This window comes from Lepus europaeus, chromosome 10 (genome assembly GCF_033115175.1).
Source record: "Lepus europaeus isolate LE1 chromosome 10, mLepTim1.pri, whole genome shotgun sequence".
In the NCBI taxonomy this organism is placed as follows: domain Eukaryota; kingdom Metazoa; phylum Chordata; class Mammalia; order Lagomorpha; family Leporidae; genus Lepus; species Lepus europaeus.
Genome location: NC_084836.1, coordinates 13,487,636 through 13,512,219, shown reverse-complemented (window position 1 = coordinate 13,512,219; position 24,584 = coordinate 13,487,636). Strand labels below are relative to the sequence as shown.

General features: G+C 48.9%; 2 protein-coding genes and 1 pseudogene across 5 annotated transcripts in view; all 3 read right to left on the bottom strand.

Annotated features, from left to right (window-relative positions):
- Positions 1-13,596, bottom strand: part of RTCB (RNA 2',3'-cyclic phosphate and 5'-OH ligase) — a 29,362-nt gene extending 15,766 nt beyond the window's left edge. Inside the window, exons 1-4 of the mRNA XM_062202959.1 lie at positions 13,431-13,596; positions 11,682-11,760; positions 3,512-3,579; positions 2,012-2,111 (exon numbers count right to left, since the gene is read on the bottom strand). Of these exons, the coding sequence (XP_062058943.1) occupies positions 2,012-2,111; positions 3,512-3,579; positions 11,682-11,760; positions 13,431-13,523 (340 nt within the window). The 5' untranslated portion in view covers positions 13,524-13,596. The remainder of the gene's footprint in view (positions 1-2,011; positions 2,112-3,511; positions 3,580-11,681; positions 11,761-13,430) is intronic.
- Positions 7,690-9,782, bottom strand: LOC133767556 (deoxycytidine kinase-like; annotated as a pseudogene).
- A 991-nt stretch (positions 13,597-14,587) lies between the features above and the next one.
- The window catches only part of BPIFC (BPI fold containing family C), a 60,496-nt gene continuing 50,499 nt past the window's right edge, over positions 14,588-24,584 (bottom strand). For all 4 annotated transcript variants that reach the window (XM_062202955.1, XM_062202956.1, XM_062202957.1 and 1 more), the window contains 4 exons: positions 21,359-21,401; positions 17,976-18,039; positions 17,172-17,248; positions 14,588-15,123 (listed from right to left, as the gene is read on the bottom strand). In XM_062202955.1, the coding sequence (XP_062058939.1) occupies positions 15,001-15,123; positions 17,172-17,248; positions 17,976-18,039; positions 21,359-21,401 (307 nt within the window). In that variant the 3' untranslated portion in view covers positions 14,588-15,000. The remainder of the gene's footprint in view (positions 15,124-17,171; positions 17,249-17,975; positions 18,040-21,358; positions 21,402-24,584) is intronic.

Genomic DNA, 24,584 nt, shown 5'->3' with positions numbered 1-24,584 from the left:
CTGGCTGTTGTGGGTATCTGAGGAATGAACCAGCAGACAGATGCTTTCTCCATCTCGCACATAAGAAAAAAATTAATAAGGAAAACTATTTTCTAACTTGTCATGATTTTATTGGACTCATGAGTCTTTTAAAAGATACTATTTAATTTCCAAAATATGCAGACATTTTTTAAAAATAAGCATTTTAAATTAAAAAAAAAAAAAGCTTTTGTTTATTTGAAAAGTAGAGAGGTAGGGGGTTAGGGAGAGAGCAGGGAGATATCTTCCATCTGGTGGTTCACTGCCCAAATGCCTTTAACAGCCAGGGCCAGGCCAGGCTGAAGCTCAGGTCCAGCTCTCCCACAGGGTGGCAGGGACACAAGCACTTGAGTCATCATTTACTGCTATGCTTGATCTTAGCCAAAGGCTGAGAAGCAATAATCTACTGCTTCCTAGGGCGTACATTAGCAGGAAGCTGAATGGGAAGTGGAGCAGGACTAGAACCCGGGCATTCCAACATGGGGTGCGGGTGTCACAAGCATCAGCTTAACAGCTGTACAACATCCTCTTGTTTTCTGAAAATGGTTTTTACTTAATTCTGCTGTAATCAGGTAATATCCTCTGTATCACTAGTTATTAAGTGTGGTTCAGAGACTCTGGGGTAGAGGTGGGGGAATCAGATTCCTTCTGTAAGATTAATTTAGTAAAAATGTTGAGACATCATTTGTTCTAGCTCTCTCGAGTACTCACTGACGTTCTAAAGGCTGTATGACACGTGGTATCATTGGTGCTGATGGATAATGAAATTTGTCCTTATGTATTCCTGAGTTTTAGATGTCTCGGTTTCAATCTCTAATAAGGTGAACACTGACAACAGCCTCATCCTCAATCATTTTTAAGATTGTACAGGGACCACTTTGGTAACTGCTGCTGTATATCATGCTTTGAAATTTGAAGCCTATTTTATGGCTCAGCACATGATCCATTTTGGTAGATTTTCCACGTGCATTTGAATAAGAAATGTGTATTACTGGGGCAGGCCTTTAGCTTGGCAGTTAAGACACTTGGATCCCACATGGAGTACCTGCTTTCAGTACGCAGCTCTGCCTCCTGACTCCAGCTTCCTGCTAACGTAGACCTGGGATGCAGTGGTGATGGCTCATGTAACTGGATTCTGGCCACCCATGAAGGAGACCTAGATTGAGTTCCTGGCTCCTAGCCTAGAACCAGCTATTTCAAGCATCTGGGGAACAAACAAGCATACAGAAGCCCCTTCTCTCTACTGAAAAAAAAAAAAAGAAAAAGAAAAAGAAAAAAAGCAGCACATCCTGTACTTCTCGGGGGCACTGTGATTCACGTGCACATATCACACACACATTCTATTTTAGGTCAGTGTCGTGTCAAGTTTGTTAACTGGATCACCTGTCATCTCTACCCTTACTGACTGAACCTGGCAATTGCTGAAAAAACAAAGCTAAACACTGGCTCACACATCTGGGTCCTTTCCCTTCTCCCCCTGGACCTTGATCTCACAAATCCTTATTGTATTAGTGGCTTTCCTTGGCCTTCGAACAAACTTGTGAAAAGCTTTTATTGAGCCCTGCCCTTCTCTTTCAGCAGAATTCGTCTGAAACCACCAAGTCCACCATTGCTGCAGACAGACCTTCAAGATGTCTCTTCAATTTCCAGTCTTCACTCAGACTCTTGCAAGCAAAGCCATCCCATCTTACAGAATACTTTCAGGGCCCAAACTCCCTAACCACAGCAGACAGGACACACAGAAATAATGGAGTAACAAAAGGAAGATGAGAGCAAACACTTCCCACAGGCCTACCAGCCTGCCCTCTTTTAGTCCTCATAGTAACAATGCGACCTGGGAGGTAACAGTAATAGCCTCTGAGCATCCACTATCTTTTTTTTCAGTAAACAGAATGTGGTGAGACTGAGGATGTTCACACAGAGAAGTGGTGCTCTGACTCAGGGTATGATCTACAGACAGAAGCTACACAATGAAAGGAGACCTGGCTCTCACCTGGGGATACCACTGCTTCCGGGTCATTCATATCAAAGGCTGCCATATTCCCAATAGCAAACCCATAGCCTGAATGGACGTCGGGAAGCCCAATGGATCGCTGGAAAAGAAATGAAGAGTGAAATACATCTGTCACTCTGGTTGCTCAAAGGATGTGATGTAGATTCTCAGAGAGGCTCTAAGGACAAAGCATTCCCCAAATCAAAACCTTGTTTCCAAAAAAAAATCCCTATTGGCAGAAATGAAATGTAAGAATTCCTAATCACAAAGCTAAAAATAGTGAAAAAGAAAAGCAAAAATCTTTTTATATAGTATGTTAATTAAGGAAGCCTAAAACAGAAAAGTCTAAAAATAATAGGAAGACCACATCGTAACTTCAATGTATTATTACATTTTAAAGATAATCTCAAGATACTGAAAAATCATGGTTGTGTCAAGTTAAGAAGGAAAATGGGCTGGAATTGTGGTACAGTGGGCTGCGCAGCTGCTTGGGATACCAACACCCCATATCAGAGTGCCGGTTCTCGTCCCAGCTAGTCTGCTTTCTGATCCAGCTTCCTGCTCACGTGCCTGGGAAGGAAAGGGAAGATGGGCCAAGTAGTTGGGTCTGTCACTGTAAGGCAGACCCGGATGGAGTTCCTAGTTCCTGGATTCAGCCTGGCCCAGATCTAGCTGTTACAGCCATTTGGGGAATGAACCAGGGGCTGGAAGCTCTCTCCCTCTCTCGTTACTCTGTCAAACAAATAAATAAATTAATCATTATAAGAAAGTGAAGAAATACCTAATTTATTTAGGTCATTAGCGTTTAAGTAACCACAACAAATGTAAGTTACTGGGTGACATGAATTCCATACACGTTCCACATCCGGGTCCTGGAAAAGGACTGTGACTCAGGAGCGTGCAGGTTAACCATGGCAAGGATCTGGAGACACCCAGAAACGTGCACAAGTTCCTTAAATGTACAAGCCATGGCGTGTCAACCCCTTCCCTCCCCAAAGTGCCCAGCAAAGTACTTGGCACAAAGTAACTGCTGAATGGATCCACTTTCAACATCTATTTGTAGCCGCAGAATCTGCACGTTAGACTGCAACAGGCCCACCTCTACCTTCCAGTTCCATTTATGTTGTCACCACGCTTCTTTTCTGATGTCTAAACAGCATGTTGTCCTCTTTCCCTCCACACAGTCTTAACCCTTAAACTTTCCATTCCTTCTCTAAACATCCCCAGTTCAACCTACAATGGTGATGCACCAGTTACAGAACAGTGAGGTACTATGACTAAGAAACAAGAAAACAAGTTCTCAAATGCTCACAGATTCTAACCAAAGGCAATCAGAAACTGAGACGCTAGCCAGATTCAGTGACTTCTTTACAGGGCCCGTGGTTATTTCTGGATGTCCAAATGTCACTAAGTGACATCAATACCAACGCCTAGTAGGTTATTCAACCAATCCCAGATAAGCAGGAATGGGAGTGATTCCCGCTCTGAACTCTGACTCACATGAACAATCCCAGGCAGGGCTGCCACATTGCCGATCTGCTTCATAGCTGGCAGGAAGCCACCAACACCTGAAGACAAAAGTTTAATATTAGCAGAGTACACACTTGACTTTTATCCTGAGATTTAAACCTATAAACAAATACATAATTAGACAAATTCATCTATACCAAAATCCCAAAACACAGACAAGAGATAGTTTAAATAGTTATTACAGATTTGAAATTAAGCCACTTTTTCAAAGATCAGTGCATCTAGATGGCTTAATCCAAAAATTATCATCTTTGAATAAGAAACAAAAAATAAAAGATGACATTTTAGGGAGGAAAACTGTAGTTTCAAAATAAAAGTGACTTTTCCCTTCATTCCAAAAAGCACTCAATTTTTCTAAAACACAAAATAAAGGTTAAATACAATGGAAATATACTGCACACCTTAAAAAAAAAAAAACTCTTCCTCCTGGTATTTATAACTTTTATTTCCTAGCTCAACAAAAAATCATTACACTTTCATGATACATTACACAAACTGCAAGATCATCTCTTATCAGCAACTTCTCTGAGAGGAAAAAAACAAAGTAAAGCAAACTAGGACGTGAAGAGGGACCACACGCTCTCAAAGTAGAATGTGTGATCTGTACGTAAACTCTAAAGTAGCAGGCTGCTTAATTAATCCACACAGCAGAAAAAGCAGTATGAGGCAGGACGCAAGAGGCGGGACTCAACACACCGATCTGCTGAGAAGATAATCCACCACGGCCTCACTTTCTCTTCCGACTTCTCACCAAGTATGAGGTAAAGAAGGACTGCTCCTTCCCAGTGCAGGAACAATGAGAAAAAAACCTGGAAAATTTACTATACACTATGTTCCCCTAATATTTCATATATGATAAGAAATCTAGGAAAATCTACACTTTTACCTCAAATGAGTTAAGGATAATCATAATTTAAACTCATCTTTTAACTATAATCATTTTCAATTTAAAAAGAATAGTCTGGGGTCAGTGCTGGCGTCGGCTCCCTGGTCTAAGTCCCAGCTGCTCCACTTCCAATCCAGCCCACAGCTGATGATCTTGGAAATTAGTGGAAGCTGTCCCAAGTGCTTGGGCCCCTGCACCAGAGTGGGAGACCCAGAAGAAGCCCTTGGCTCCTGGCTCCGGATTGGCTCAGCCCTGGCTGTTGCAGCCATCTGGGGAGTGAACCAGTAGATGCAAGACCTCTCTGTTAATCTCTCCCTCTAATGCTCAAATAAATAAATAAATATTTTAAAAGTCTGAGAAAAAAAAAAGAATAGTGGCCGGCGCCATGGCTTGACAGGCTAATCCTCCACCTTGCGTCGCTGGCACACGGGGTTCTAGTCCTGGTCGGGGCGCCGGATTCTGTCCCGGTTGCCCCTCTTCCAGGCCAGCTCTCTGCTATGGCCCGGGAAGGCAGTGAAGGATGGCCCAAGTCCTTGGGCCCTGCACTTGCATGGGAGACCAGGAGAAGCACCAGGAGGAGCACCTGGCTCCTGGCTTCAGATCAGAACGATAACTTTCAGTTATCTTTTAAGAACAATTTTCCCCTTCAGTCCCCACAACTCTACGTAGTAGGATGAGAGAAGGATCATCCTTATTATGAATGAGGAAATAAAAGGAGAGATAATACTAAATGACTTACAAGACATACCCTGTGCCCAAACTGAGAACAAAGTCAAACTTGCTCTAGAAACATTATTGTAGGCTGGCGCCGTGGCTTAACAGGCTAATCCTCCGCCTTGTGGTGCCGGCACACCGGGTTCTAGTCCCGGTCGGGGTGCCAGATTCTATCCCGGTTGCCCCTCTTCCAGGCCAGCTCTCTGCTATGGCCCAGGAAGGCAGTGGAGGATGGCCCAAGTCCTTGGGCCCTGCACCTGCATGGGAGACCAGGAGAAGCACCTGGCTCCTGGCTTCAGATCAGCACAACGCACCGGCCGCAGTGGCCATTGGAGGGTGAACCAACAGCAAAAAAAGGAAGACCTTTCTCTCTGTCTCTCTCTCTCTCACTATCCACTCTGCCTGTCAAAAAAAAAATTATTATAGACATATTAATAAATATCAGTAAACTCATTAAATACCTAACTTGGCCTTATCTTCTACATAAAGGTGGAATGGGAGGCATCTGATAAAAAACATTTAAAAAAACTTGATTTCTTATTGTGATTCTTTAAATTCCACTTTTTAATTTTTAATAGGAACACTAATTTACATAGGACACACCATTTACTATGTGATATTAAAATTACTAAATATAGGGACTGGTGCTGTGGTGTAGTGGGTAAAACTGCTGCCTGCTGTGCCGGCATCCTATATGGGTGCCAGTTGGAGTCCCAGCTGCTCCATTTCTGATCCAGCTCCCTGTTAATGACTTGGAAAAGTAGTGGAAGACGGCCCAAGTGCTTGGGCCCTACACCTACATGGGAGACCCAGAAGCAGCTCCTGGCTCCTGGCTTTGAATGGGCTTGGCTCCTGCCACTATGGCCAGTTGGGGAATGAACCAGTGGATGACTTTTCACTCTGTCTCTATCTGTAGTTCTGCTTCTTGAATAAAAAAAAAAAAAAAAAAAAATCTTAAATCACTAGGGACCGGCGCTGTGGCGTAGTGGGTAAAGCAGCAGCCTGCAGTGCCAGCATCCCACATGAGGGCCGGTTCGAGTGCCAGATGCTCCACTTGCAATCCAGCTCTCTGCTACGGCCTGGGAAAGCAGTAGAAGACAGTCCAAGTTTGGTGCCGATGCTGTAGTGCAGGTTAATGCCCTGGCCTCAAGTGCCAGCAACCCATATGGGCATAGGTTCAAGACCCGGCTGCTCCTCTTCTGATCCAGCCCTCTGCTATGGCCTGGGAAAGCAGAGGAAGACTGCCCAAGGACTTGGGCCCTACACCCATGTGGGAGACCTGGAAGAAGCTCCTGGCTCCTGGCTTCGGATCAGCGCAGCTCCGGCTATTGAGGCTAACTGGAGAGTGAACCAGAGGATGGAAGACCTCAATCTCTCTCTGCCTCTCCTTTTCTTTGTGTTTAACTCTGAGTTTCAAATAAATAAATCTTTTAAAAAAAATTACCAATTACAAAAATGGTCTCCAGTGAAGTGAGAAGCACCAAGATGAAAAAAACAAAAAGCCAATTTGCTAAGGGAGATATAGTATGGGGAAAGACAGGAGGAGGCTGGGTCTTTATAATGTACAAGTTAGCCAATGTACCTTTTCTAGACCTACCTCCAGACTTCCTGTTGTGAGATAATTAAATGTCTTCGTTATTTAAAAAAAAAAAAAAGGAAAAGAACAAAGAACAGGCCGGCGCTGTGGCTCAACAGGCTAATCCTCCGCCTTGCGGCGCCGGCACACCGGGTTCTAGTCCCGGTCGGGGCACCGATCCTGTCCCGGTTGCCCCTCTTCCAGGCCAGCTCTCTGCTGTGGCCAGGGAGTGCAGTGGAGGATGGCCCAAGTGTTTGGGCTCTGCACCCCATGGGAGACCAGGATAAGCACCTGGCTCCTGCCATCGGAACAGCGCGGTGCTCCGGCCACAGCGCGCTACCGTGGCGGCCATTGGAGGGTGAACCAATGGCAAAAGGAAGACCTTTCTCTCTGTCTCTCTCTCACTGTCCACTCCGCCACTCTGCTTGTCAAAAAAAAAAAAAAAGAACAAAGAAAAATAAACAGGTCATAAAGTTTTACATGGAATTAAGACAATCTTTTTTTTTTGACAGGCAGAGTGGACAGTGAGAAAGAGAAACAGGGAGAAAGGTCTTCCTTTGCCGTTGGTTCACCCTCCAATGGCCGCCACAGCTGGCGTGCTGCGACTGGCGCACCGCACTGATCCGAAGCCAGGAGTCAGGTGCTTCTCCTGGTCTCCCATGCAGGTGCAGGGCCCAAGCACTTGGGCCGTCCTCCACTGCACTCCCTGGCCACAGCAGAGAGCTGGCCTGGAAGAGGGGCAACCGGGACAGAATCCGGCGCCCCGACCGGGACTAGAACCCGGTGTGCCGGTGCCGCAAGGTGGAGGATTAGCCTAGTGAGCCGCGGCGCCAGCCGACAATCTTTTTTTCATCAAACAAAAATGACTAAAATTTTGGGTTTTCTGAGAAGACTTGCATGAATTCTGAGCTATGAAGATGTACAAAGCCGAAGTAGCTGGAACTGTATGGCCACCTGAAGTCTTCAGCAAACTCACAAGGCACCCAGAAATTCTCTGACCTTTTCAACCAGACTTTCATGCCCGTGGGCCCTTTTAAGTAAAGATTTATTTACTCTATTTTAAAGTGTTGCAGAGAAATGGAGTGGGAGGGGAAGCAGGCGGGGTGGGTGGATCTTCCATTTGCTGGTTCACTCCCTGGATGGCTACAATAGCCAGGACTGGACCAGGCTGAAGCGAGGAGCCAGGAGTTTCCTCCAGGTCTCCCACACGGGTAGACCAAGGTGCCCAAGCACTTGGGCCATCTTCTGCTGCTCTTCCCATGTCACCAACAGGGAGCTAGTTTGGAAGTAGAGCAGCCAGGACATGAACCCATGTCCATATGGGATACCAGTGCTGCCCCCATGTTTGTCTTTAAACGCTTCATTTTTAAATTTTTTTGACAGGCAGAGTTAGACAGTGAGAGAGACAGACAGAAAGGTCTTCCTTCCGTTGGTTCATCCCCCCAAATGGCCGCCATGGCCGGCGCTGCGCTGATCCAAAGCCAGGAGCCAGGTGCTTCCTCCTGGTCTCCTATGCGGGTGCAGGGCCCAAACACTTGGGCCATCCTCCACTGCACTCCCAGGCCACAGCAGAGAGCTGGCCTGGAAGAGGAGCAACCGGTACAGATTCCGGAGCCCCAACCGGGACTAGAACCCGGTGTGCCGGCGCCGCAGGCGGAGGATTAGCCTAGTGAGCTGCAGCGCCAGCCTAAAGTCATCATTAACATCTAACGTGAAGACAGGCACTTCACATAGATAATCCAAGTTGGTTTTCAGTGTTCTTTCCAAGAGCCAGCACTCATGTTCACAATGAAACTTCTCTAAATATTCAGAGAAATGCCTTGCTCTTCATTTCTTCCCTGAAAATATATTCTGTTCAAGTGTTTTTCTAGAGTAGCTCAAAATGATTCCACCCAATTTGGCTGTGGCCAAACTGGTTATCCATCCAGTCATGCCAGTCTTGATAAGCTGTCTATTGTTTCATTCATGCAGTCAAATTCATATAATTTAGATGCAAAAATACACCTATCACTATACACGGATCTTTAAAAAAACAATACAGGGCTCTCTGAATCTTTTGAGTTTGCCATTGAGAAGCAAGCTGGACTCGAATTGGACTGTGACAGGCATATGACTGAAGGGCAAAAGACCATCGTTCAACAACCAAAAACACCCATCGTCCAGGGGCCAGCATTGTGACGTAGCAGTTGAAGCCGCCGTATGGGCACTGGTTCCAGTCCTGGCTGCTCCACTTATGACCCAGCTCTTTGCTATTGTGCCTGGGAAAGGAGCTGAAGATGACCCAAGTGCTTGGGCCCCTGCACTCGCGTGGGAAACCTGGAAGAAGCTCCTTGCCTTGGCATGGCGCAGCCCCAGGTGTTGCAGCCATTTGGAGAGTGAATCAGCAGATGGGGGATTTCTCTTTCTGTAACACTTAACTTTCTTTTTTTCTTTTGACAGGCAGAGTGGATAGTGAGAGAGAGAGAGAGAGAGACAGAGAGAAAGGTCTTCCTTTTTTTGCCGTTGGTTCACCCTCCAATGGCCGCTGCGGCCGGCGCGTTGTGCTGATCCGAAGCCAGGAGCCAGGTGCTTCTCCTGGTCTCCCATGCAAGTGCAGGGCCCAAGGACTTGGGCCATCCTCCACTGCCTTCCCGGGCCATAGCAGAGAGCTGGCCTGGAAGAGGGGCAACCGGGATAGAATCTGGCGCCCCAACCGGGACTAGAACCTGGTGTGCTGGCACCGCAAGGTGGAGGATTAGCCTGTTAAGCCACGGCACGGGCCGTAACACTTAACTTTCAAATAAACAAAATAAATCTTAAAAAAGACCCTGGCTCAGGTTTCTCATGCATCATATGAAGAACATTCCCACCACTTTTCTGAGACACTTAGTTCCTCACATTCATCTTGGGTACTCTGAACATTACACCATCTGGCTACAGGTTCAGGAACCACTTCTCAATCTTCGCAGACTTGTGTAAGGATATTCACCTACAGTGAGGTTTCTGTCCATGGAGATGTTCCTGATGCAGGTGCCCTTGGAGCTGGTGGAGGGAGAAGGGCAGCCTCTCTTGGGTGGGGTGGCCATCCTCATCTGGTGGCAGCCCCAAGTGCACAGGGTGGCACGGTGGCCACAGGTGCGCGCTAGGCTTGTGCTGCTGCCAAACATGCCCTGAGCTGCCCCCGTGCAGGCACTGGCCGGCACGTCCCACATGTGGTTTTTAGATTCATTGTATTCACGTCTGTACTAATTACATGAAGGGGGAGTGTTTAGCTCTGATCCAAGTCTGAGCTGCAGGCAGGAAGGGGCTTCTTCCTGAGGGAAGGACATGCACAGGATCTACAGTGAGGGCGCTTAGGCTGATTACGGCACGCAATCAGTGTGCTGTGGGCACACGGCTCTAAAATTTAACTATCAAACTTTATAATCCCAGTACAACACATCCTTTCAGTAGGTTACATCATTTATAAAAAAAAAAAAAAAATGCTGGTTTTATTCCAACAGACAAGAGCAGTGTGATGCTGTGGCGCAGTAGGTTAATCCTCTGCCTGCAGCACCTGCATCCCATATGGGCACTGGTTCGAGTCTTGGTTGCTCCTCTTCCCATCCAGCTCTCTGCTATGGCCTGGGAGAGCAGTAGAAGATGGCCCAGGTCCTTAGGCCCCTGCACCCGTGTGGGAGACCTGGAAGAAGTTCCTGACTCCTGGCTTTGGATCAGCTTGGCTCCAGCTGCAATAGCCATCTGGGGAGTGAATCAGTGGATGAAAGACCTCTCTCTCTCTACCTCTCAAATAAATAAAATCTTAAAAAAAAAAAAAAAAAACCACTCTGGGGCAGCCATGTGGCACAATGGGGAGGGCAGTGTGGAAGCTGGGAACACAGTGGGTTGAATCACGGGAAACGGGGTTCTAGATCCAAGCCTAGGACTCGGCAGCTGTGTCACTTTAGACAAGTGAGCCTGCTATGGAGGGAAGCCTTTAGTTTGCTGATCTTAAAAAAAGGTCCAAACCTGCTGATTTCTATTTCATCACCACCGTCAGAGCATCTTGGTAATCCGTAATCGTCACTGCAGGCCGTGAGACAGCTGCCATAGACCCTGTTTACAGGTGTAATACCTGGAGTAGGTAAGGTCAGGGAGTGTGTATGCCCGAGAATAGAGGCCATGAAATCAGACTCAGGGATCTGAATTACGGCTCCATCACCAAGAGGTTGTGTGACCGTGACTGTGAGTAAACTCTCTGAGAACTGACTTAAGCGTGTGTAAAACAGGTACAGCTTCCTGTCACGCTAAGCACTACGTGAGACAATCCATGCACAGTACCCAGTAAGGTACCCGGCACACGGGTAAGGCAGGGTAAATGGCAGCTCCTGTGATTATCATTCAAGGTTACCCGAGAAACAAACCAGGCCCAACCAACTCCAAATCGTTTCTCAAAGGCCAAGTGGTTCAAATGTGGTCATAAATAAGTTAGCTCATAGGTTTTCATATCTTGATTATTCCTTGGCAAGATTTAACAATTCTAGGCCGGCGCCGTGGCTCAACAGGCTAATCCTCCGCCTTGCGGCGCCGGCACACCGGGTTCTAGTCCCGGTCGGGGCACCGATCCTGTCCCGGTTGCCCCTCTTCCAGGCCAGCTCTCTGCTGTGGCCAGGGAGTGCAGTGGAGGATGGCCCAAGTGTTTGGGCTCTGCACCCCATGGGAGACCAGGAGAAGCACCTGGCTCCTGCCATCGGATCAGCGCGGTGCGCCGGCCGCAGGGCGCTACCGCGGCGGCCATTAGAGGGTGAACCAACGGCAAAAGGAAGACCTTCCTCTCTGTCTCTCTCTCTCTCTCACTGTCCACTCTGCCTGTCAAAAAAAAAAAAAAAGAGAAAAAAAAAAAGATTTAACAATTCTAGTTATCTAGTTATTGAGTTACTTTTTTTTTTAAAACCACAGAGACGGCACCTTTTACATTAATGCCAATGGAACGCTAATGTACTTACCACCACCCCGACAGGCATTCCTTAATTCCTCAAACATTAACTTCTCCAGAGCATCGTTCACGTAGAAAACTCCTTCAACCTGGAACCAAAGCAAGGAAAAACACCGTCTAAGCACACGTGTTTCGTGAAGCACAGGCACGGGAGAGAATACGGCACATGCAATATTTGTTTTGCTTTACTTTTTTGTTTTAAAAGATTTACTTATTTGTTTGAAAGGCAGAGAGAGAGAGAGAGAAAGAAAGAGGGAGCGGGGGGTTTTCCATCTGCTGGTTCATTCCCCTGTTTGCCACAACAGCTGGAGCTTTGCTGATCCGAAGCCAGGAGCTTCTTCTGAGTCTCCCACGTGGGTGTAGGGGCCCAAACACTTGGGCCATCTTCCACTTCTTTCCCAGGTCACAGTAGAGAGCTGGATGGGAAGAGGAGCAGCCAGGACTTGAACCAGAGCCCATATGGGATGCCGGCGCTGCAGGCAGTGGCTTTACCCACTACGCCACAGCGCTGGGCCCCTGCTTTATTCTGCTTTGTTTATTCTCTGACTCTTAAAGCCACGTGTAAGAGACAGGCAGTTCAGATGCTGCTCAGTGAGGCTGTCCAGTGGGGTGGGGGGTAACAGGTCCTTCACAAGCAGGCTGCCGGCTCTGGCTGGAGCCTGTTTCCAGACGGCTGGCATCTCCCCCACTAACAGCTTCTCCTGCGGCACGTGTGGCCCTGCTGTTTTAAATCATGCCTTCCCGTTAGCTGCTATCTTGCACCCAGAGCCAGCAGAGGAGGGGGCTGAGCCCCTCAGGAGACACACGCCCGCTATCTCCACGAGCCTGAGGCCAAGCAACATCCAACGTGTGAACCCCCCTCCCAATGCGCACGCACCCCACAGAACGCCTTAGAAACCCCGGGCACTCCGCCAGCTCCCCTCTGGGACCAGACGCTTTCCTGTCAAATCAAAGCTTCTGCCTCTTTGCAAATTGTTTCCCGGCTTTTTATTTCTATATTAAGCTCAGGAAAAGAAGCCCGAAACTCTCTCGGGCAACCGGCCTGCCTTGTGCGACGAGCAGCATTTAAGGCACCCACATCCCGCACTGAAGTGCCTGGGTGCAAGCCTTGGCCCTGAAGCCAGCCTCCCACTAACGCACACCCTCCTGGGAGGCAGCAGGGTCCCCGTCACCCCTGCGGGGGACCTGGATTGGGCCCGGCCTGGCCAGCCTCAGCTGTCGCAGGCATGCGGGGGGTGAACCAGGGGATGGGAAACATCAGATAAACAAAACAGATTTAATAACAACACATCATCAACACGCAAGACTGCCAACCTTCCGTGCACCTGCACGCCACATTAAAAGGTTTGCAAAACTACGTCGAAACACCTGTGCACCACTAACGATCCGAGACACCCAGCAAACCCCGGCTCTCAGGCTCGCGGGGCCGCGTGGAACGCGCCAGCCCCTCCGAGGAAAAGAGGCGAACCGGACACGACATCCCGGCCGAGCGGAGCCGCCGACCGGTCCGCAGGCTCCCTCCTCCGCCCCGCAGGGAGGAGCACACCGCCCGCCCTGTGCAGCCGTCTCCCTAAACACCCACCCGGAGGCCGGAGCGCCGGGCCGGCCCGACTCCCAGGCGCCCACCCGGGCCGCCGGGGTGGGCGCAGGCCCCCGGCCTCGGAGCCGGCAGGGGACCCGCCCCGCGCTGGGGAGGGGTCGCGAGGCCGCGGAGGAGGCCCGCCGCCGCCCAGCCCGCCAGGCCCCGCCTCCGCCTCACCTGCATGTTGGGCACGAAGCCCTTCTTGATCCTCCAGCAGTTCTTGTTGATCTTTTCCAGGAACTGGAGCTCATCGTTATACGTGCGGCTCATGGCGACGGCGGCAGACACTCTCCACTCCGCTAGGACGAGCAGCAGCCGCGCTGTCCACCTCCCGGAGCGCGACGCGCATGCGCGACAGGCTGCGCGGAAGGCGGGGCCGACGGCAAGCCCCGAGGCTCGAAACTCCTCGTGCCGATCGCTCGCTGAGTTCGACTGCCCTCTAGTGTTTGTCCTTTGCAGGTCCCTCTGAGTGGATCTAAGGCTGGGCCGCTGCTAGCTTAAAAGTGGCAGTGTTTGGTGTGACGTGGTTGCCTTCTGTCCTAAGAGCACCCTGAGGCTGGGTCAGGTCCATCTGCCGGGGCTTCCCAGGCTAGCCTTCCTGATGACCACGTCCTCTGCCATGGAGCTCTTAACACCGGTGCCTCTTGTGGGGAGTGAGCGTTCGGTGATTTCAGTTTCTCGTGTTGGGAACTGGAAAAGCTTGATGCGAGTTCTCTCTGTGCCGTTCAATGGGTTTGTGTAAGGAATCCCCCTTCGCCTCTGTTTCCTGGTCTGTAAAATGGGCTCATCATACTTCGCTGGAGTGCGTGTGCACGTTCTGTGAAGTGAGAATCCAGGAGTACCCAGCACAGGGCCTGGCAGCCTGGCAACTCCCTCCCAGCTCGTTCTAGGCTGTCAGCATGGCCAGAGCCAAGTGTGTGGGTTCTATTCATGTCTGAGATGTCCCACACTGGCTCCCCTTTCTTCCCCCTCTTCCTCGTCATCCCATTTTGATCAGGCGCTGGTTAGCATCGTTATCAACTATGAACTGTCTAGGTTTAAGACTTGGCACCAGGAGTTAGTGGAAAGCGCCCTAAAACTTAAAGAAGTGATACAGCTTCCGGGGTTTCCTGTGGACACCCTGCTGCTCACTGGGGAGATTTTGTCAGGCGAGGGATCCCCTTTTAAATCAAGTCTTGACATCTGTACAAACTCAGTTTTTGTCCAGGTTAAAGAAACTAAATTCTCTTTCCTTTTTTTCTGCCTTATTTTATTAAAGAATTTTCAGAGCAGGACATTTCTTAAATTAAAAAAAAAAATAAGATTGGCATTGATAGAAAACCATTTTAATGAAATTCAGGGGGACAGTAATGGTGAATATAAAACATAAAATCCAATATACAGGTAACGGAAACACTCGAGAGCTGAAGGGGTCTCCGCTGGTGATACCGACACAAGCACAGACTTCGGGGTTTCTTACTCATCTGTCAGAGGTACATGCCTAGCTCTCTGCCCTAGAATCTCAAAAACGCAGGCACACCCAGCATGCACACACATCCAACCCCCCCCACACACACACACACTCCAGGCTCAAAGGCACACATAGCCCAGTTTGCCCTTTAGCCCATTTTGTCTCCTTCTAGAAACTTCCTGCCTGTGCAACTCACCAGGGCGTTATCACCCCAGTGTGCACTGTCATTCCGCTCTGGGTTGACAGGAGCTGTGGGATTCGGGGCCATTGGCTTCCTGGGGTGGACTCAAGAGGCAGTCACGGGGCAGGCTTCCCCTGCCACCGTCCACTGAGCAGGTTCAGATCTTTCCAACCAGGGAGACTCGGCTGCTGCTCCAAGGATGCTGCATACCTCAGGTCGGTGGAAATCAGAAGGAAGCTCTGCAAAGTATGCAATGGTGTAGCGATGAAGGTCACACCGAGCCTGGGCATGTCTGGACTCTGCGGGCTCAGGGACAGAGGCCCCACCATGCCCTGCCCTGCCCTACCCCCGCGCCCGTACGTGAGGGCCTCAACAGGAGAACGGGCCATTTTGGATTACAGGGTGCTTCAAAGTGATCACGGGGACAAATGGAATTTTTTTTTTTTTTTAATTTTTGACAGGTAGAGTGGACAGTGAGAGAGAGACAGAGAGAAAGGTTTTCCTTTGCCGTTGGTTCACCCTCCAATGGCCGCCGCGGTAGGCGCGCTGCGGCTGGCGCACCGCGCTGATCCGATGGCAGGAGCCAGGTGCTTCTCCTGGTCTCCCATGGGGTGCAGGGCCCAAGCACTTGGGCCATCCTCCACTGCACTCCCGGGCCATAGCAGAGAGCTGGCCTGGAAGAGGGGCAACCGGGACAGGATCGGTGCCCCGACCGGGACTAGAACCCGGTGTGCCGGTGCCGCAAGGCGGAGGATTAGCCTAGTGAGCCGCAGCACTGGCCACAAATGGAATTTAAAGATACATTGATTTGTTGCAAACGTTTCTGAAACCCATGCATGCTCTTTGATGACAGGCACTTCCCATGAGCTTTCTGTGACTTGTAGAAGGGGAGGGGAGGAGAGAGGTGGAACAGGAAGGGGGGGTCTTGGGGGGGCATGGGTCTCTTCCAGAAACTCAGGAGGGAGCCGCAAAAAAGCTCATGGGAATTACATGTTATGAAAAACTGCATGGATTTAAAATTGCTTTTACACAAAAATATATCTTTTAATTCCATTTTCCATGAATATCTTGAAGCAGCTTTATATTTCCACTTCTTCAAACCCAAAATACACAAATAAATAAATGGCAAAAGAAAGAAAATAAAGATATTGTGAAGTTCGTTAATAACGATTAACCAGAAATCAGTGCTCAAGAGATCCCTGGGGCCAGGGAGGGTCTTAGTCTAGGGGGCGCCCGAAGCCTGGGAGAACAGGAAGAGCCGGTCTGGCCCAGCCCTGCCCTTCCCCAGCCACCTGCGCCGCTGGCCTCTCTGAGTCTCACTTTCATCAGTGAGATGGAACCAATGCTCTCAGCCTGCAGTTTGTCTTGGGGAATAAATAGCGAAGCGCACTGAAGAACACCCGGGGCTGCGCATTTGGCCTAGCAGGATACTGAGGTCCCGTAGGAACCCCAGCTTCTGTACCCAGCTCCAGCTCCTGATTCCAGCTTCCTGGTAACGCAGATCCCACAAGGCAGCAGGGGACGGCTCAGGTGATTGGGTTCCTATTACTCAGGTAGGAGGCCTGGGTTGAGTTCCCAGCTTCCAGCCTTAGCCTGGCTCAGTCTTGGCCATTTCTGGCATTTGGGGAGTGAACCAGTGGACAGGAGATCTGTCTGTCTGTCTGACTGCCTCTCAAAAAACAGGAAAAGCATCTTTTGTGCCATAGAGTGAGTAAATTTAGCTGCCAAGTAAAGATTGGACTTTGATTGATTTATGAACTCAAGCTTAAGTGGTTTTCATTGCTAACTGCAACCTTTTTTTTTTAATTTGACAGGTAGAGTTATAGACAGTGAGAGAGAGACAGAGAGAAAGGTCTTCCTTCTGTTGGTTTACTCCCTAGATGGCCGCCTCGGACGGTGCACTGCGCCTATCCAAAGCCAGGAGTCAGGTGCTTCCTCCTGGTCTCCCATGTGGGTGCAGGGCCCAAGCACTTGGGCCATCCTCCACTGCCCTCCCGGGCCACAGCAGAGAACTGGACTGGAAGAGGAGCAACCAGGACAGAATCCGGCACCCCAACCGGGACTAAAACCCGGGGTGCCGGCGCCGCAGGCGGAGGATTAGCCTATTGAGCCCTGGTGCCTGGCCTAACTGCAACCTCTTAAGAGCTAAAGCGTTTGCTTACAAAACTCCTTGGGCTGGGAAAAAAACAAAGCAGTACAATCTAAAACACAAAACAAGCAAAACAGGAGATGACTCATTCTATCAAGAAGAGAAATGGGTTGGTTCAGGGAAGATTTGCATTCTTACCTGAAGAACTTCAATATCTGAATTGACGAATGAAATGTTGTAAGGGTTGGGCAGAGGAAATCCTTGCTGCAATTTTGCTAAAATATAGAATGAGGGGTAAAATAACTAGGTGTGCGTCCAGAAGTTTTAGCACACGTTTTGGTAACAGGCTATCGAGCAGTTTTTACATACTTTATCTTTTAATTTTTCTTGATAAGTTATTTTCATTCTTTCTGCTGTGTTCCCGGCTTTTTCCTGGGAGAACTATTGAGTAATTCTGATTTAACAAAAATGCACCTCCAATTAAGCGCATTTGTACAGCACAAAGGTGCTGAATATTTTCAAATTGCCCAACTTACATGTTGAAAATATTTAATAAGTGGGTCCTGAGAACATTTTGTTGTCTCATATAAAAAGTCTTTTAACCAAGCCGAACTCCAAATGCTGCAGTTTGTGAATAATTGCAGTGTGGGGAGAAGGCTCAGCACTGTCAGTCATTCAAACTGTATTTACCCAGTGGTCCTTGCCCAAGAATCACACAGATGATTCCATTTCCTGCGGAGCCGAAGGAGATGCTGCTGCCTGGGAGAGAGGTTTCAAACTCCGACCTCAACCAGAGTCGCCCAGGCCTGCCGAGGGTGCAAACGACTTGGACCTCTAGTAACTAATTTTGCAACCCTGTTGTAGGTGGTACAAGCTTCGTAAATCCTGGCTCTGGCTGCGGGTCAGAACATTCCAGAAGGCCAAGCTTCAGGGTGGAAAGTCCCAAACAAGCCCCGACATGCTGCCAGCCCCAGAGTCACATCATTTCCCAGGGGTTCTTACCGTTGGCCAGGGGGAGGACCCCAAAGTGAAGGATGGAGGACAAAATATTCTCAAACCTCAGGACCTAAAATGAAAGACAGCACTGCATTAGCCGCCAGCCGGGGCGTTTGAAAGCACCAGGGCTGGCTGGGGCCTGCTCCTGGCCAGAATTGATCAGTCTCCAAAGCAGGAAGGAAGCTAGCATTGTGCGACCCCAGAGCGCAGGCGTTCCCAACTCTGCCCCCGAGGACAGACGCTTCTGTGTTGGATCTTGGTGACCGCACGTGCAGAGGGCCTGCAGGGTGGCGGCGACATGCCGCTTCCATAGCCACCAAGCAGGACAGCCAAGAACCAAGAGATTCCCCAGTAGGCGGCCTGCCTCTCTGTTCACGGGGGACTGCAACCACAGGCATTCCCTTGCACTGCCTTGTGCTCTGAAGTTAACGGCATCATAGAACACCCAATTTATCTTTAATAAACCATGCTTGTTGTATAACCTGAGCAAAATGCTGCTTCCTGAGAGGATTCAGGTTTTAAAGATAGTAATCAGGTCGTGATAAACATCAGATCATTTAATGAATCCATTTTTATGTCTCGTATGTGCGTAGCATTCAAAGGAATCTCTCTGAAGCTTAGCAAAGGTGGCTCTACAGCCAGATTTCCTAGGTTTACCTGTCGCTTTGCCACACTTACTGTGTGATGTCGGGAAAGTTACTTAACCTCTCCGTGCCTTCATTCCTTCAACTGTAAAATGAAGGTAATGGTAATAATCTCATAGAGTTGTCAAAATTAGAGTTATGGGGCTGGTGTTGTGGCTTAGCCTCTCGGGAGGCCTGCATCCCGTATTGGAGTGCTGGCTGCGGTCCCAGCTGTTCTGCTCCTGATCCAGTGCACTATGCCTGGGAAGGCAGTGGAGGATGACTCAAGTGCTTGGGCCCCTGCCACTACCTATGTGGAAGACCAGTTTGGAGTTTGTGGCTCCTGGCTTTGGCCTGGCCCAGATCTGGCTGTTGAGGGCATTTGGGTAATGGGCTGGAGAATGGAAGATCTGTCTGTTTCTCCCTCTCTATCACTCTTTAAATAAATAAATAAATAATCTACCTTTGAAAAAAGACTACAGTTAACATGACGTAAAATACCTGGTATACACCACTGCCATTTTCCCCAGAAATGCCGTGCTTAGCACATCCCGTTATTGATACTGAGCAGTTTACCTGGGTCTTCCCAGAAGGCTGGGGCTCATCGCGCCTCCTCCCTGGACTCGGGAAACAATGTTTATGAGAGAGGCAGCTACGCATTCTCATCGACTGCAGTCTGTCAGCCACCACGTGGCCGCGCTGCAGAGGTTCTAACCAACAGCGCGTGTGACAGTCCCGATAGTTCAGGCCTCCATGTCTGGCAGGAAAGCTATGACTTATTTTCCAGCTTATAGACATCATTGCTCCTGGCTCCTGATCACCCCAAACTGAGAGTCAGGAAGCTCCTCCAAAATTAAACAGACAAATTCTACAACATCTTGGCTAGTTTCTCTTCCTCTGTTCCTACTGGATAACTGTGTTTGTTGTTGTTGAATGTGGTAACAGTTAAATTCAGTATTTATCATGTCCCAGGCACTGCCTTCGGAGATGTTAAGACATGAGCAAGGCTGTACCACCGTAAGTGGGAGCTTATGCTTACAGTTTGGCCTCAGAGTTGATGTATGAACTATTATGCTTGGGGCTGGTGCTGTGGCGTAGCAGGTTAAAGCCCTGGCCTGAAGCACCGGCATCCCATATGGGTACCAGTTCTGGTCTCGGCTGCTCCTCTTCTGATCCAGCTCTCTGCTATGGCCTGGGAAAGCAGTAGAAGATGGCCCAAGTCCTTAGGCCCCTGCACCCACATGGGAGACCCAGAAGAAGCTCTTGGCTCCTGGCCTTGGATTGGCTCAGCTCCTGCTGTTGCGTCCATCCAGGGAGTAGACCAGCGATGGAAAACCTTTCTATCTTTACCTCTCTCTCTAACTCTGCCTTTCAAATAAATAAACATAAAATCTTAAAAAAAAAACCCTGTTATTCTATGCCATCTCTTGACAGAGGGGGCCAGAACTGAAATAATTGTTATAAAAAAGGCCATCATTCAAATTTAAGACCTACCATGTACTTAGCACGCTAAGTGAATTTCACACATAACCTCAGCTAATTCTCTCCACAACCCCAAGGCTGTAAGCCCTAGCCCCATACCTACTCGTATTGCCTAGCTGGACTTACTCTCATCCACGTGTTTGCTTGTCATCTGCCCCCTCACCCCGTTCCATCCACAGGAACTAGGCATGGTTCCACCCAAGCACTCTGATAGCAGAATCCATGCTACCAACTTCTCTAGCTTGGTGCCTCATGAAGCAATGAAGTGGTGACTGGGTTTTCCCTGCTGAAGTATGGGGAAAGGGATTCTCAGGTCACCTGTTGAGGTGTCCCTCTTCTAACCAGCAAGTCACCAGGATGGGCTCTCCTCCCTGCCGCCCCATCCTAGGTCCCCAATACCCATAGAGTCAACCTTGACTTTATTTTAGGAGATGAGTAGAAAGCATTTGAAGAGCAAACTTAATTAGAGCCTAATAATTTCCATATAACCTCTTCCTATGTGATTTTGTGCTATAAATTTATTTATTTGATAGTTTTTGGGCTATAAATTTAACCTTAGAGAATTATTTCTCGAGAAAATAAAATCTTCCCAAGGTTGCCTGTTCTCCCAGCATCACACAATGTCTTATAGTCTTTGAGTTCTTTTCGAAGTTTTCCTGCATCAATAAAGTTGGAGAGTCCCTCTCTTGTTTAATGGCAATGAGCTCTGTAGATAAGTAGCTACTGACAAAGACCTATTATTGACCCACCTTTATTCAGGCTCCTGAACCTTCTCCTAGGCCCTTCTTTGTAAAATTCAGTTTTGGCAAAGAACTTGCCTACGTCAGTTTATCCAGAACCCCTATCCTGGATTCTTAATCATTCTTTGATAACTGATCAAGGCACTCATCCTCTACCACCCCCTAGGTGATGTCTGATTCAGCAAGAATCTCGCCAGGCTGGCTTAGTCAGAGCCCCGGTCTCCCCACTTGTTTTCTCAGTACTTTTCCATTCACTGACCCAGCCTCTGCTCCTTGGCTGTCACTTCCTCCTAGCTGATGCAGTAACTGGAGATGAGCCCAACGTCTCTGCCCCACGGTGAGCTCCACTGCGGTGCTTCTATTCCCTATCGCAATGGTCTTGGACACAGTTCTTGCTGTGCTCAAACAAGCCTCCTTCAAACCCTTTAGTTAAAAGCTGCAATCACGGGGAAATCAAGTATTCAGAGGCACAGGAGACAAGCATCCACCTTTTAGGCAGATCTCATTCTTCCTGCTCCAGGGCACCCGAGGGCTCTGTTCCTACCTCAATCTTGCTGCGATTGGGTTCCGGCAAAGACAGGCGGAATCTGTAAGAAAACAGGAAACAGTTCAAGGAGGCAGATTTCACAATGGCCACCTTCATTCATGGAAAGAGAGAGAGTTCAGGAAGTCACTGTTAAAAATGAAATGCAAAAAAGCGGGCAGAGTTCTACGGCATCTGCTCCTACACCCTGCTGCTTACGAAGCAGAGCAGGGACAGCAGAAGGCTCGTCTTCGCAGCCACTGCCAAGTGCATTTGCTGCGGGACTGGCTGTGGGCAACCTGCAATGCAGAACAGTCTCAAGAAACTGCTTGCAGGTCCTCCGGCTCTGGAGTCAACCTTATAGCTTCCCTGACTCCTCATCGTAACCCCAGACAGCTTGAGTGTACCTGACATTGAAGGCTGACGTTTGGCCTAGTGGTTAAGCTGCCTGTTGGGCTGCCTGCATCCCGTATCTGAGCGCTGGGCTCCAGTGCTGACTCCGCTTTGGATTCAGGTTCCTGCTACTGTGCACCCTGGGGAGCAGCAGGTGACGGCCCATGAAGCTGTGGCCCTCACTCCCCATGTGAGAGACCTGGACAGAGTCCCCAGCTCCTGGCTTCAGTCTGACCTAGCCCTGGCCACTGTAGGCATTTGGGGAGTGAAATGCGGATGAGAGTTCTTTGCGACTATTTCTGTCTCTTAAATAAATAAATTAATAATAATAAATAAATACTGTGCTCAGTCAAGGAGGCATTCCTCAAAGATCACGTTACCTGTACCATGTTTAAGCTGTTTAAGTAGTACCTGAGGTAAACATTAACTAAGAGAGATGTAAAATGCAACGCAGTATAATTGTTAAAAGAATGCCCAAGTTTGAATCCAATTTCCGTCCCTTAATAACTCTGTAGATTTATTTCCCTCAATCTTAGTTTTCTCAGTTATAAAACTATAAATAAGAATACTGGCCTTGGCCGGCGCCATGGCTTAACAGGCTAATCCTCCGCCTCGCGGCACCAGCACACCAGGTTCTAGTCCTGGTTGGGGCACCAGATTCTATCCCGGTTGCCCCTCTTCCAGGCCAGCTCTCTGCTATGGCCCAGGAAGGCAGTGGAGGATGGCCCAAGTGCTTGGGCCCGGCACCCGCATGGGAGACCAGGAGGGGTCACCTGGCTCCTGGCTTCGGATCAGCACGATGCGCCGGCCGCAGCGGCCATTGGAGGGTGAACCAACGGCAAAAAGGAAGACCTTTCTCTCTGTCTCTCTCACTATCCACTCTGCCTGTCAAAAAAAAAAAAAAAAAAAAAAAAAAAAAAAAACAAAAACAAAAACAAAAACAAAAAAACCTGGCCTGATAGAGCTATAGTGAAAATTGAATGAGATAACACACGTACAATGCTTAGAACCGTACCTTGCCTATCCTTATTGCCCTACGCATATGAGCTGTTGTTACTCTGAGGAGAAATGATCTTAAGCCAGCACGTGATGTCCTTGGCAGGCTTCTTCAAATCTCAACAGAGCACTCGATACAGGTCCAAGCAGCAGGGAGCCCCTACCTATAGACGGTCAAGGTGAATGCCAGTGTGTTCTGATGCTCGAGGTTTTCAATAAATGTTGATTTAATTGTGAAAGAGAGAGAGGGAGGGAGGCAGGGGGTGGGGGGAGAGATCCCATCTGCAGGTTCACTCGTTGGAGCTGGACCTCGACACCAAAGCTAGAACCAAGTACCCATGTAAGCAGCAGGAGGCCGACTACGGAGCCATCACCACCGCCTCCCAGGGTCTGTGTCAGCAGGAAGTTGGTGTCAGGAGTCACAGCCAGGAACGGAACTCAGGCACTCTGATGTGGGATGCAGGAATCTTAACTGGCACCTTAACTGCTAGGCCAAATGTCTATCCTTGTGCTTGATCTTTTCCAGGGATTTCCATAGGAAAGCTAAAGGCCCAAAATGCCTCTCTCAGTTTTCTGAGGGCTGGTCCATAGGCAGTCCTCCCCATACACAAGACCCCTTTATTGTGCAGACTGGGAAACTGAGGCCCAAAGAGGGGAACTATTCCTGGCAGATTTGGGGCTGGAGCTCAGAGTTCTCGATGCTCATCCCAGAAGTCCCTTCCATAAAGGACGGGGCCTCCCCTCCTTCCCCGCTCTCCCAGCATTCCATGGCTCACTTTCGCCCAGGTCTCGGGCTTCATTTCTGCATCAGCCTTGCAATGAATCTCTCCAGCTGACTTCATCCTCTCCAATCCACCTTCCACACCAGCCCCAGAGCGAGCTATGCCACAGGTTGTCTAATGAGGACACTTTGATCGGCTTGTGATAAAACACAAGTCATTCGTAGGGCACAGAAGACTTCCAGTACCCAACTGCCTGTTCACCCTCCTCTCTTCATTTTCCACCTTGCATTTTATTCTCAGTAACCTTGAACTGCTCAGCGCTAAGCTGTTTTAGTAAACAGTCCCTACAGGCCTGAGGCAAAGAACTGTCAGCTTAAAAACATGCCAAGGACCCTGAAAAGTTAAAATTAATAAATATCTACAAAAAGTCACTACTGCTCAACACCACTTACAGTTAGATATAAATTTTAGATGGGCATTTCAAAAAGTTCATAGACAAAGGAATTAAAAGATACATTTCTTTGGGTGCAAAGATTTTCTGAAGTTAATGCATAGTTTTTTTCCTGAAGCATCTGTGTTTCCGGCTGCCCATATTTGAAAGATGTGAGCTACTTTTGGCTGGCGTCCCTAAACGTTAGAGTGACTCAGGTCAGAGAGCTGGGGACGACTAAGAGGTCTGTCCTGGCCCACTGCCTGATGCCTGGGCCTCTGCGCCTTTGTTCATGTCAACCCTGATTCTGGGCGGGTTGTCCTTCCCCTTGCTCTTTCACTCTTTGTAACAGTTTAAGATTTAACTCAGGTGTTGCCTTTCAAGAATTACTTTGTTACTACATTGTTTTGGTACAGATGCAATTTAAAACTTATTTGTTTAATTTATTTGAAAGGCACAGAGAAAGAGGAAGAGAGAGTGTGCTCCTATCTACTGGTTTATTCCCCAAATGCCCACAGGAGCCAGGTCCAGACTAGGTCAGAGCCAGGAGCCAGGAACTGAACTGAGGTCTCCTGCATGGGTAGCAGGGACCCAGCTACTTGAGCCAGCCCTGCTCTCCCCTAGGGTGTGCATGGGCAGAGCAGGAGTGGGGCCATGGCTTGACCCAGGTCCTCTGATACGGGATGTGGGTGTCCCAAGTAGCATT